Source organism: Linepithema humile, chromosome 6 (genome assembly GCF_040581485.1).
Source record: "Linepithema humile isolate Giens D197 chromosome 6, Lhum_UNIL_v1.0, whole genome shotgun sequence".
Lineage (NCBI taxonomy): Eukaryota > Metazoa > Arthropoda > Insecta > Hymenoptera > Formicidae > Linepithema > Linepithema humile.
The window spans coordinates 7,532,911-7,546,646 of NC_090133.1; the positions used below are offsets into that span (position 1 = coordinate 7,532,911).

A 13,736-nucleotide genomic window follows, 5' to 3' on the forward strand; every position below is an offset into this window, starting at 1 on the left:
TCGGTCATGCCTGTCAACGATCCGACCAATCGATATCGCGCGCATCGATCGGCACGCCGTGCCGCGCCGAGCCGAGCCACGCCAAGCCGTTCCCAATTAGGATGCACGCGCTTCGCATTTTTCAGCGGGCGTTTCATATAAAATAAATGTGCTAACTAACCAATTACAGCGAAGCGGCCCCTGGAAGACGACCGGTTGCATCGCCGGCGCTCATTAGTGTCACGCTTAAGTGCCGATTGCACCTTCGTCGCGCGGCGCGGCGCGGCCCGGCACGACGGCAGCTGCGATGATGCATCGCGATTCTGCGAGCGATCTCGAGAAAGTCAATACCGCACATCGAAATTCCATTACTCTGTAAAATTCCAAGATGACGTGTCGCCGCTGACCGATCAAACGCGCAATCTTTCAAAGAAAGTGCAATCATTGTGAACAGTGTGTCTTTATCTGTAAATTAAAAAGAATTAAATTTTTTAAACCATACGTTATTTAAATACGTATCTGACGATACGTTATCTTATTCCCTGTTTTTACACGACTGTTGAAATATAACTTTGGTTTTAATGCTGCCCTTAAACGACAGTGCCGTACTCTTCGTACGGCAGAAGCTTTCTCGAGACACGAACTTTCAATTTAAGTTCCTGCGCGACGTTCTGGTTTCCGCCGCGGCGACGCAAAGGACATTCGCCGAAGAATCCGCGGCCGCGAGCGAGCGCGCGAAATAAACGCGCCCGATTACGATTCCCGCGGCCGACCTTGCGAACCCATAAAAGTGCATAATCGCGCGCCTCGCATTAAGCAGCAGCGTGGCAGCGTTTCCCTTGATCTTGGCTCTCGCGCGATTACGCGAGGGGAGCTTTGTTTTCTCCCGCACGCCGCGGAGCCACACCCTGGCTTGACCGCGCATACGCAGGCATTTATATGCATACCCACACGCATATTCATACCGGTAATAATAATTGTTCGCGCACTTGCGTCGAAAATGGCGGCCTTGTCCTTGCGAGGCCGCGCAAGGCCGCGCTCCTCGGACGCATCGCCGCCGTGCCGTGGGAAGATCGCGCCGCGGCGATCTCCTCGCCGATGGACCCTCCGGCTCGCCTTGACTGATCCTCTCCATAGATTAGTACGCGTCTCTCGCGTATGTACGCCGCTCTAACTAAACGCGTCCGCGGTAAATATAGAATTAAATGGACCGGCGCGCGTCGCCACCGACGGTATTAATAGCGGTATGTGAGTAATTTTATCCGTCAGGAACGAGTTTGATAATGTTGCCTGCGAAGGATGAAGAAAATTGTAACATGCTCGTCTCGAGTTTGCGTTAATGTGTGATAAGAATGATTTATTGATTATATCATGCGAATATCACATGTCACCAAAGTCTTATAGAATGTAACATGGAATTTATCATTATAAATATATATTGAGATTGGTTGACACATTACATTTATATGCACTGTACAGAGAATGGTCGGCAGATGAGTCGGATTAAGAGTGAAAAAACTCGCGCTACGAGGAAAGTGTGATGATTGCGCGGAAAAGCAATCGTTTCTTGACGACTTGAAGAGTTAGTCAAGTAAATCGAAATGAGTGTGACAGTGAATCAGCAAATCCTCAGTTTAAAATCTGATTCATCTTTTAATTCCATTCAGTGGTCATTGCAATACGTTGCCATTTTGTGATAACGCTTTTAGTATAAATATATATATTTATATCTCTTTGCGTTGTTACAGAAAAGATCGCGAGCAGCACGAAACAATAATAAAATTATCTTTATAGAAACACATTGAGATACAATTTATTTGAAACAGAATCAAAAATTGAGAACTGCGAGAGGCGATTTCGATCGAAAAGGAACAACTGAATTTAATTTTAACATTGAATTCGAAGTCAGCATGTCGAAAAAGCCGGACTTGTAGCAATCTACGAAGAAATGTAATACAGATTGCAACGATCGTGGCGTGTTATGGCAACGAGATACACTCCTCGCCACTTTGTGGTGCGACTTTTTCAAGATCTCTCGCTTCTTCGATCTTGTTAGCGGCCTCGAATGGCATTCTCTTGCACGCTTGACTGCTTACGTGATATTCCGCTATTTTTGTGAAATTTTTCACTCAATGCGCAACGCGGCGCATATCATTTGCTTAGCAAAATATTTTTGTTGATTCTATAGCTTTGTTAATTATATAGCTGAGAGAGAAATTACCGTAATACGGATTCTCATTGTATTTCATATCGGATGCGAGACCGTTACATCGCAGAAAAGATGTAAGTTGCAGCGACAATTTCTTTCTGTTCGGAATTCCAAGAAGTTGGGTAAAAATTCACATATGGCGTCTAATGATCGAATCGAGGGCTGACGAGGCGTTTCGCAAACTGCAGCAAAAATGACGAGAATCGTTACTTAGCAGCGACGCCGATGACGATAATGATAATGACGACGGTTAGATCATATGAAAACATCGACAATGGAGCATTGCACAGTCGCTTTGCGTAACGCTTTCGTCCGCGATTTAACGGTAGTAGGCCAGCGATTTCCTCTGTCTGTCAACCGGCAAATGATCATGTAATGTAATTGCGCACTGATATTTCCCGCTTGGCGTAACACGAACGGTCGCGTAGCGTGTTTTACACATGCAATGACGCGTGCAAGAGAATCAATGGACGAAGGAGTTAAAGTTTAGATGATTTTTTTAGAAAGTAAAAAAATTAATTCCGTGAATTTTGATCCGAAGTATTTTGAGACTCTCGCTGCTTTCTTGCCGTTCGCTTCATCCTAATTTATCCTAATAGGATTAAGGAGCGTCTGGTGAGCGGCATTTAAAGGCCTCGTTGTAGGTGCACGGTCTGAGCGATTTCCATAAAAAGAATCTTACGGCGCGTGAGAGAGCAACCCGTAATGATGTAACGGACGCACCGGTAATGCACGCTCGACAAAAATTAAATCCAAGGTCGTTCCACTTTCCGCCCACTAGGAAACCACGAGGGCTCGCTCGTAATTTTTACGATCTTATCCGCGCGCGCGCTAGCGAACCGCGTTGAAGTGCGAGACGACGTATAAATTCGAAGTCCTCGCGCGAACGCGCAAGAAGAAGGCTATCACACGCGATATCGTCGTGTCGCTGAATCTCATGCGAGTGTTACCAAATATAGAAACTGCATTGGGCTCGTTTTATTTAAGTGCAATCGTATAAGGAATTCGCATGTAACATTTCAGTCACAGATCCTTTTTTATGAAAGTACATGCCATCTTGTTCGCAACAATGTATTTTTGTGGGTCAGAAATGCGATGTAAATTTCCGAACGCGAACGATTTGATCATCGACCACATCGCGGAGAGAATGAAAATATTCGATATTAAAAATAAAATTCATTTTTGTTAAACGTTCACTCAAAAAAATATTTCGCTGATGTAGTTAGATTTCTAGATATCGCAACAAGAATGTATCGCTATTTTTCGTATCTGTGAAAACATTGTTTGTCACATATAGAATTTATAGCAGTAATGTTCTAGCAATAGCTTTTGAAAAATTTAGGTACCATTGCTAAATGTTATTCATTGCATGATCTAACACGTGATTGATCTTATATAGATAGGCGCTTTAGAGAAACTTTCTTTTTAAAGTTCACAAACAATACAGATATATATTCTGTTTCTGTCATCTAAACTGATTAAGTAATTACATATGCAATATCACAACAGTTGCTAATCATTTATCTGTTTTAGTTAATTTTTTACACCTAGAAAATTTTAGCTATTATTGCAAGATCATTTTTTTGAGTGTTAAGTTCGATCTAAATTTAATTAAAGTGTCTGTCGTTAATACTAAAGAGAGAGACAGCGCAAGGAAACTTAAAATCATCAGGAAAACAGACTTCGATCATGGGCTTTCGATCTTGCCTTCCTCCCAAGATCGATCTACGCGGGTCTCGAGGCAGCTTCCGATCCCGGCCGCGATCCGATCGAATGCCATTTAATCTCAGCACGCTGCAATTGTCAGCTGCTCATGCTGCCCCGTCGTTGCTGTGCATACACTGACTCGGCTACTACGGACGATCAGTGCGCTCCTAGGAAGGAAGGTATCGAGGGCGGTGCGCGCGCTCCTGTGTGGGGCAACAGCTCCTCTCTGAGCTAGCACAACAATAGAACTCATATTGAATAAACCCACGTTTGTGCACGTAGGTCGGCCGCGCGGCGCGCGTATTCTGTTAAGCGCGGCGTACAGCGGACTCCGCGGGCGAGGTTCCGGCCGCTGATATTGCTGGCACTGACAGCGCGGCTCGGTGGTGGTGGTGGCACACGGTACCAGCGACGACTACGCGGCCGTGTGTGCGTGAGGCTCTTGGTGCCGGTGGGCCTCTTACACTCCACTCAGTTCGAGCCGGGCGTCAGTGACTTCGCGTCCGCCGGTCCGATTGGATCCTCTTTAAAAGGTGCGGGACGCGTTCTTCCGCAAGTCAGACGCAGCGAAGTCGTATACGCGCACGCATCATTGTCGGGTAAATTAGATCGATCGTTGTTCTTGGAAAACTAGTGTCGAATGTGTGGTGAAAATTAGAATATTTTATCTCGAGTACTTCCCTTCAAGCTGCACCTTTTTATATGCGATATATCTCACTTCAAGATATCTCCAGATAATCTTTAGATCGTTTATTATAAAATTAGACTCATCTCACTCGAATTTTTTGTATCAAAGAAATAAAAATTTATCTGTTGCGTAAATTGCGGAGTTGGACTCGCCGCTTGTCATCGTAGAAGACAGTCGCAATTGCTGCTTTTAATTAGATCCAGTTTTGCAATTAACGTCGTATGAATGTAAGCGTGTTTGTTGAAGGAGCGCATTGACTCCGCCGATTTATCGATGCGTTTCCGCAATCAGATTACAGGGATGCCGCGACGGAAACACTGACCGTATCTACCGCCTATCTGTTTCAGACCACCGTGATGCGGTGCGACCTCGGCCGACAAGGTGTCTGAAGGATATCTCTGCGGGGACCTCTCTACTCTCCTTCTTCTGCCCTCGGTCTTTCCTCGTGGGGATACGGTAGGTCCTGTTCGGAGGCTACCAGGATGCAGCTCGGACCCAGTTATCGAAGCGTCTGAAGGCACCCCGCGGCCTGCACGCCCGGAATAAAGCAATAAAAGCGCCCGCGCCACGAGATACATCTCGCGAGGTCCGCGTAAGAAAACGGCGAAAGAAAGCCGACTGCACCGGTAAATCATAAACGCCACGGGGATCGAACCGCGGGAGATAACTGCCTTCGCGTAAAGAGAAAGAGACGGAGAGAGCGAGCGAAATAGAGAGAGAGAGAGAGAGAGAGGAGCAGCGGCTCGGTTAGCCGAGCGGGATTCATCGTTTGATCGCGCATCCATCGGATTCATCCATCCTCGGACGCCTCGGCAACGCTCGAAAACGAAACAGCCCGGAAGAGGAGCTTCGTCGTCGTTTATCATTGGAAACAGGACGTCCGGAAGACGTCTCGGCCGCGTGCAGAGAGGCGGTCTTCATCGCCTGCCTGTTGCACGCCGCTGCAAACCATCGCGGATAAATCGTCGATAAATCCTGGTGGTTTTCCTCTCGCAGGAAGATACGTCGGCTCGCGTGTGCATAGACATTCTCTTTGCCCGCGAATCATCATCACCGATACGGCCGGTATAATCGTAATAGTTTTGCCGTTGAGACACGGTGTTTACCGTTGAGGATACTATCGATACATCGTGATTGTTTTGCGCGCGCGATATCATTTCCATCGGCCGGAAGGAGATGATTCGCCGCACGTGTGAAAAGTGTAACGCGGAAAGTAAGAAATCGGCTGCTGCGAGTCGGAGAAACGATCAAATCGGTTCGCTCGACATTTCGTCGACGGTGTTTCGTGATCCTCGATCTCACTGCGCACTGTTGCCCCGGGCAACGGTTTAGTGGCTAGTGAACGGAGGAGTTTTCACGTATTCAACAAAGCCGGGATCAACGAGTCGGCGCTGATATCCATTGTAAATCAATTTTACGCTATCCGAGGAAGAAAATTGCTCGAGGAAAAAGAAACTGGCTTTTACTCTTTATTTTTTATGTGCACCGTGCTCAATTACTTACTTTCGCAATTTGCGAGAGGATCGCGTGGCGCTTGCGGAGCGTCGAAAATAACCGCGTGCCGAGAGGGTTAATGTAGCTATCACCGTGCCGCGAGACGGAAAGTGACGGCCGCCGAGTGGCGGCGCAGTGACATAATTGAAGAAGAAAGTGCCAGCGCGTCCGGGCCCGTTATTAAGCGGTGATGAACGGGTGCCGAGAGAGGAGCAAAAATGCCCTTGAAAGCAAGCGTCGTGCTCGCTCCGCCACGACGAGGATTAAATGACGCCACGAAGTTTTCGGCGTGCCGACCCTGAAGAGGACTATCCCGCGCGAATCTCAAATCTCGCACTGTCGTTTTCCGATTCACGTCGGTGCGATCGGACTACTAATATACGTTCACGTCGATGTTTCCGGAAACTGTTGGCGAAGTGACACTATTCGGGGACGTGTGAAACCATGTCATCCAACGGCGAATTCTCCACGATGTCCAGCGAAGAGATGCCTTCGCTGCCGAAATCCCTGCCGAGCTCGAGGGAGGCGACCGCCGAAGGTTGCTCCGGCTCCGGCGGCGGATACATGCCGCTACGGGAGTTCCTCGATCGATTCTCGTTACCGAGAGTCGTCAGACTCGAAGGCACCGGCGGCAGACCGGTGCTCCTGTACAAGCAGCAACAACGATCGCTGAGGGTCACGGCGAGCCTGCTGATCCACCGGTATCGACACGACGTCAAAGTGGGACCGGAGATCGTCATCCCGGAGGGTTATCCAGGTAAGCTTTCTTCAATCGGGAACTCAGATCGGTCGTTTGACGGGCAAAACGATGATTGCGCCCGGTTGCGTCGAGGAAATTGCAACCAGCCGGCTCTTTGATGTTACCACTCTTTTCTCTCACGAGGAATTATATTCCGGAAAGTGGAGAATACCTCCGCAAAAACTTTGATCTTTTCACGACTGTACTTTGACTTGACAAACTATTAATATTCTATTGTAGAAAAAAATTATTATCGCTTAATTTACGATTAATTAAAGATGCGAAAAATAATATAAGCTGAGAGAAATGTTGAAAAAAGATAACAGAATTTAAAATCTTAATTTTTTTTTAGATGTTCTTCAAACGTCTCTCTTTTGCTCTGTAATGTTATTTAGATTAGTATCGACGCAGCTTGTCGTTTAATAGTCGCGATAGATGACAGCATGTAGCTCGTAAATTATGCTCGGCAGAGCGAACGGTAACGGTTGTGGAGATCATCCGGCTGGAATCATCGGAACAGGTTGTGGATTCAAGCCCGTGCGCGCGTTGCGTTGGCGCTCGCGAGACAGGCTTGAAGAAAAAAATGATAATGCTCTGACCTCGCGAGGGAGAAAGAGAAAGAATCTCTCGGTTATACGATTAATGTCCCAACTCGTTGTTTTTCGTCTCAATCATCGTAAACCACTTTGTGGCGAAGTAAATCGCGAAACTCGCCGCGCGGCGGAGACCGCCGCCCCTGCGTGCATGCTATCGTCCGCGACTTATATTAGTTTTCTGGCATTAGAAATGGAAATTACGAGGCAATAAAGCGCGGTAATGCGGACCTACTAGATCGGATGGGCGAAAGGGTGAAGTAGGGAATGCTTAGGCTTCTCGCGATGGTGGTTCACGACTGCTTGAAGAGAGGAGCCGTCAGAGCTAACGACGTCTCGTTCTTTTGCGCGCGCGAGGAGCCGTTCAATATATCGGGGTTTTCCTCTCCGCGCGTTTCTTCTTTCCCCTTTTTGCCGCGTCTTTTTTGTTTTATCACTCTTCTTCATCTTCGTCTCGTTCCCCAGCCACGGTGGAATTGGCATTGCGCACGACAGTGTCGCGTTCAACCGCCGCTAACTGCCTCTAATAAACGTACTTCGTATTTTAATGAAAATGTCATTAGTGAGACGACGTGCGGTCGTTATGAGTCAGACGCGTTAAGTGGCCGAGGCTGCGGGTGATCGAAATAGACAGCATTTAGCGCGCGTTCACCTCTTACCGTCTCGTCAATGAACGACGCGAGTCGATTACGTCGCGCAACCTACGATTACAAACGTCTGACGAATCCACACGGTTTGCGGGGGAACAGGTTCGCCGAATTGACGTCAGAGTTATCGAATTTTTCGTCACGCGTTTTTTTTCCGTCTATAATGACCCGGCCGATTCATGCGAGAAAAATGTCGCTTATTGCCCACGCGCGAATAAATTATTCCACGCGGAATCTTGATGATTCACGGGAGAGTTCGAGGTGTGTTGGCAAACAATTTTTAGTTTTCACTCGATTCCGACCTTGTTCACGGCTCGAATTGACTTGAGCAATTCACCGCTTGCTTCTTTCCTTTCGCTTTTGATAGCACGCGCTGAAGCATCGAGCTTGAACTTGAAAGTCTTCGCGTGGGATATCGGATGGTGAGAAATAGCGATGGGATCGTAATTTGAAGATTTTTGCGCACTTCTTGCACCGTAAAAAAGTTAGTGTAAGATTCTGATTATTATAATAGTCAGATAATTATTATAATAAGTAATTATGTAACCGACTATTATTTCCACGCGTATATACGTTCACAACACCTGCAGATAAAATTTATTCCTAATGTTTTAATGATGCGGATTGCATAAGTAACTATAGCTATAAAATAACTATAAATTTACTTGTACAATCTACTCCATTATAACGTTTAATTTTTAATTAATTTTATCCGCGAAGTGCAAATTTACATAGGCGTGTGGAAGTTCACATCCGTAATAGCTGGTCTCAGAATTATTCTCTATAATAGTCGTAATTTTAATTTTTTGAGAGTGCAGCTACCTAGGATCTACTTACCTCTTCAAGTGATTATACTTTTCAGAGGTTCATGGATGTTAAACAGATCGTTCATTATACCGAGCGACGAGGCGGAAGAAATTCCGAATCGAATAGAGTGCCCGCGCGAATACGAGCTTCGTGCCGCCCGCGTCATAAATTGGCACTTGAAGCGAGGTTGATCGTGGAGTCGCGCAGTACTAACAGTAAATTGAGCCGGGAACGTTATTCCACGCCTACGAATTCGCCACGAGTATCGCGACGTAATTCTCGCGGCGCGGAATCGTGCGCGGTGAGGGACAAAAAAGGGCCGGGGCTGTGTATGGGCGCGCGGAGCAGATGCGTCGGCGCGGCGATGAATTAGTTCCGCGTTTAAACGCTCGGGAGAGGAGCCGGTCCGCGCGCTTCTCGGCTATAAAGAAGCGTCGACGGACATTTACTATTGGCCGGCCGGTGCAAAAAGTAATAGACGTAGCATGCAGATCAAATAGCGGGGACTGCCCGCTCGCGCGACGAGCCGTTCGGGCGATCAGCCGGGACCACGCGGAGCGAATGTCAAGTCACGCGGCGTTATCGTTAACCCTGTGTTTTCTCTCACGTCGGCAGATACGAGAGCGCTTTCCTGGTTAAAACTGTCTTCTTCCTCACCCGCGAAAACTGGCGGCGTTACTACTTTTCCTTATAGCCAGCGCGCACAGCGGCACCGTTTGTTCGTCGTTTTATGGACCATGGGACAGGGAAACGAGGAACTCTTTTCCGACGAGATCCCGCTAGAGATTGGAAATTCTTGGCGAAGCTGCGGGTTCTCCACCTCGTCTAAATTCCGACCGGTGCACTGTGATAAATATCGTTTCTTTACAAACCTTTCCTTTTCTCTTCTCTCTCTCTCTCTCGGCCGCTTTTCTCTCCGCGTCATTGTGGAATTCAACGGCACGGCAACGGCACGATTTCGAGCCGGACACTTTCGTCATCCGGCTTAATCCCATTTGTCCGGCGCAGCGCACGTGCGTGAAATGCACGATCGCCGGCTGCCGTTGAACGCAAGCCTGCCGTCCGTGCTGTTGCATGAAACCGCACTTCGACGGGGTGTGATATAATCCACCGCGTTCGCACAATTTCCGCTTGCGAAACGCGGACGTCGCGAAAATAATTCGTGACGTTAATAAGACTGCGATATTACTTCATCACATGTCTTTCTCTACGATAGATCTTTCATAATAAAATAATTTTAATGTGTCATTGGATTGGCATTTAAATCGTAGCTGTTACGAAGAAGTTATTTACATGACAAGTTAAATTTGCCAACGAACATTTGTAATCTAAAAATGAGAAATTGTTAACTTAACTTGCCAGACAGTTAGCATCAAACAAATTAAGCACCGCAAACACATCGTGATTCCATATGCGCCTCCTTCGCATCACTCGTAATTTTCCCGCGGCGGAGAGGCCGGGCAAAAAGGGTCTCGGCCCCGGCTTTCGTCGAGGGAGAATCATAAGTTGCAGCAAGATTTATTAGATGCATGCCCACTATACATTATTATAATCAACTTATCCCAACAAGGAAAAAAGCACGCAAATTTTCTCCGTATGCCAACACTTTGGCGTGGAATCGCACGATGTTCGTGTGGGACGAAATGAAGACATTCGAGAATGAATAAGAAACGCATTACGAAGCTGCGTGTAATATTCGAATCAAAATGCGTGGAGTAATCGTAATATGCCTTCGGCTTAACTCTATGATCAAATATCATTTGCGTTCGCAGTCGCACTTGTCTCAGGCAACCGAAGATTAATACAGCTGGCGCGAGTATTTTTCTTGCAAAAGTTGAGATAAATTTTTCTGGAATTACATCTTCATCGCGATAATCGCGCACATTTCGTCACGAACGCGTATCGCAACCAGCAACGTCGCGACATTCCTTCGGCTCCAGTTTCGCATCAACAAAGAAGATGCCACTGGACGCTGGGAGATGCCCTGACGGCGAATCGTCGCCGGCGAAACGGAATCTTGACGCGCAACTTGAACCTTCAACCGAGATAAAATTACTAGGGGAAGAGGCGCGCATCCGATTCCAGGGACTGATAGAGACGATGGACGATATCGCACAAATCACCGACCGTGGCTTAACTGCTATTCGTGTAAACCTCGACAAGCCGAGAAGAGAATAAATTTTTACAGGCGTTGATATTAATCTGTAAATATCTGAGTATTTTTCAATTTTACTAAGCATTCAATAACTAGTTAAATTTATTATTCCTTTTGATAGATTAAATTTTTTTTCAATCTTTGCAGAATATTATTTACGAATAAATAATTATATTATAAATTGTTATATAAAGCCTTTCTCTATTATTTAATTTCTTTTTAATATTTTAATTGCCTAAATAAATACCTATATGCGTACGTCATAGCAACAAGATACACAATAAACATAGGCATTTACGGGACGCGAAGCAGGGACGAATTATTTTTGCCATAAATCGCTACATCAATTTTTCACCGATACAAATATTTGATGCGTTTCAATTATTAATAAATGCGGCGCGTTTGTGTGTATGCGTGCGTATGGCGCGTGTATTGTATTATGTAACTAACGGTACGATCAGCTGATCAGCTAAGCAGTAGTAGTAGTACGTGGTCTATATAGGTCATTGGCCTATATAGAATGTGTGGTTGCGTCGTCAGTCGGTAGTCAGGCTTTGACCTAAGTCAAGATTATTCGGATATAATTGTCAATCTTCTCGCCACGGCACGTTCAAACAGTGAAAACATTTGAGAGCCAGAATTGTTTCTGACAATCCCAGAACTTTCGACCCCATTATATTTTCAAGTAATTTATTTACGCGATATTATCGCTTAATTATAATAAATTCGGGATTGATATTACGAACTGCGTAAAGAACGATTACTTTCAGTGCATTATTACGTAAGAGATGAGATATCTTGCTCTCTTCTCCATTCCTTTCTTCTCGGCAAACTTTTTGCCCCTTTTTTACTACATCATTAACACGCATTCGACGAAGGATGATGATGCCAGTAGCCTCTAAAGTTTTATGGAGCGGTTTACGAGGTTTAATCGCGCACCCATTTATTTGGCACGGAGCGAAGGATCCACCTTTCGAGTCGGGCACTCGGAGCCCGTGGCGAATTGAGATCGTTTGTGATGCACCGTTGCAGGTTGCGAAAAAAAAAAGGAACCAAACGATATTGCGCATCCGACGAAAGAAAGGCGGATGTAAAAAGTTAAATATGTCTGATCGATAAACAGGATATACATCATGCGAAACGATCAATCTATGTCGTTTAACATGTCGTTCAACATATTACATATTGAACGAAAAAATTTGTTAAATTATTTTTCGTAAAGACAAAGGGATAATATCTTCTCTGTTGTAAGTGTTTGCGAAATCTATGTGCCATTTCTCATCATAAGCAGCATGATAAAAAGTATTAACGCGCAAATTACATAATAAGCCATCACTCACGTAAGAATTATCAACGATAATCGCGCTTTCGCGCGATGGTGCGTATGGTGGCGGATCGGTGATTTCACGCGTCGCGTTTAGAGTCCGCGGTGCTCTTCTCGCACGCGGAAAGATTTCTCTCTTTCTCTACGGACGGAGAAGCGAAGAATGAATTGCGTGCAATATTGCGATCGTGATTACGGGCCGGAGGATCGTATAGATCGGCTTATCTGACGCGGCCGTATGGTTTTACTGCCAACTGCCCGACCCGGCGGAGATGTCTCGGCGCTCTCTCTCTCTCTCTCTCTCTCTCTCTCTCTCTCTCTCTATACTTGATGTGTGTATACATGCGCATATGTATAGATATATATCGTTATTTGCTCGCACGGATCTCTCGGACGAGGTCTTACACGAGGCAAGAATGTTGAGCAGGCCAGACGCGCCCTCGGCGATGACCGGCCTCCCTCGGTTTTAAATAACGGTCATTACGCGCCGGGGTATAACTCTCTGGGGTATCGCGCGCCGACTCCGCGCGCGAAACCGACCCCACGACAAAGGCGCGGGAGACGCGAGGAAGGATTCAATCTGTCCGTTTGCGCGGGACCCGCGCGAGCCGGCCGTCTAATTTCTGCAAAACGATAGAATCTATAAAAGCGACCTACCGAGCCGGTAAACCGCGATCGACCCCTGGCCGATCTACCGTCGTGCTCTCTCCGCTCTCTGTTGCCGCTATCGGTATCATTACTAATACCGCCGACTGATACCGCTAATATCGATGCTACCACTTTCGCTCGTATCCCTCGGCTGCGATCGATTTATCACGACGATAAATTCTTCTTGCGTTTCCATCCCGATTTCCTTTTTGCTTCATCTTTTATTACCGCGGAGTTATTAAAGCGAATGGATATTATATAATAATATGTTTGGAGTTGTAATTTTTTTACAATTCTTGAAGGAAGATTAGAGTTGAAGAAGTTTGACTATTGGGGAATTAATTTTTAATAAAGATCCCATGGAGATACATCGCCGTCAACGGGAGTGTAGCTGGGAATTCTGCTGCACTGCAGCAGGTATCATCGATCGCAGAGTATACCGGGAACCGTATACTATTGTCACGGTTCGATTCACGTCCAGGTAATATTATATCCCGAATGATTGGTCTGGCGGCGTAACGTGAATTATGCACAATAAAGATTCCAGCCGCGAGATGTAGGCTGCAGTCTCCCTTACTTAATGCTCCTCCTAAACACATATATCGCGCACCTGGATACCACAATGTTTACCCGGAACGTCACGCCGACACCGGCGATCTCTGGCATCGAGATATCCCGTCGATATCGCTGTCGCTGAATCTCGCGTGCGATCTGCTATTCAATCACACTTCTATAATTACTCGCTA

General features: G+C 46.3%; 1 protein-coding gene across 3 annotated transcripts in view; it reads left to right on the top strand.

Annotated features, from left to right (window-relative positions):
* LOC105678231 (uncharacterized) overlaps positions 1–13,736 on the top strand; it is an 82,669-nt gene that overhangs the window by 56,906 nt on the left and 12,027 nt on the right. The window contains exons 1-2 of one of the 3 annotated variants that reach the window (XM_012377391.2): positions 4,344–4,494; positions 4,931–6,834. In XM_012377391.2, the coding sequence (XP_012232814.1) occupies positions 6,522–6,834 (313 nt within the window). In that variant the 5' untranslated portion in view covers positions 4,344–4,494; positions 4,931–6,521. Of the gene's footprint in view, positions 1–4,343; positions 4,811–4,930; positions 6,835–13,736 lie in introns of those variants that run through there. The other 2 variants (XM_012377392.2, XM_012377390.2) reach the window with 2 other exon arrangements.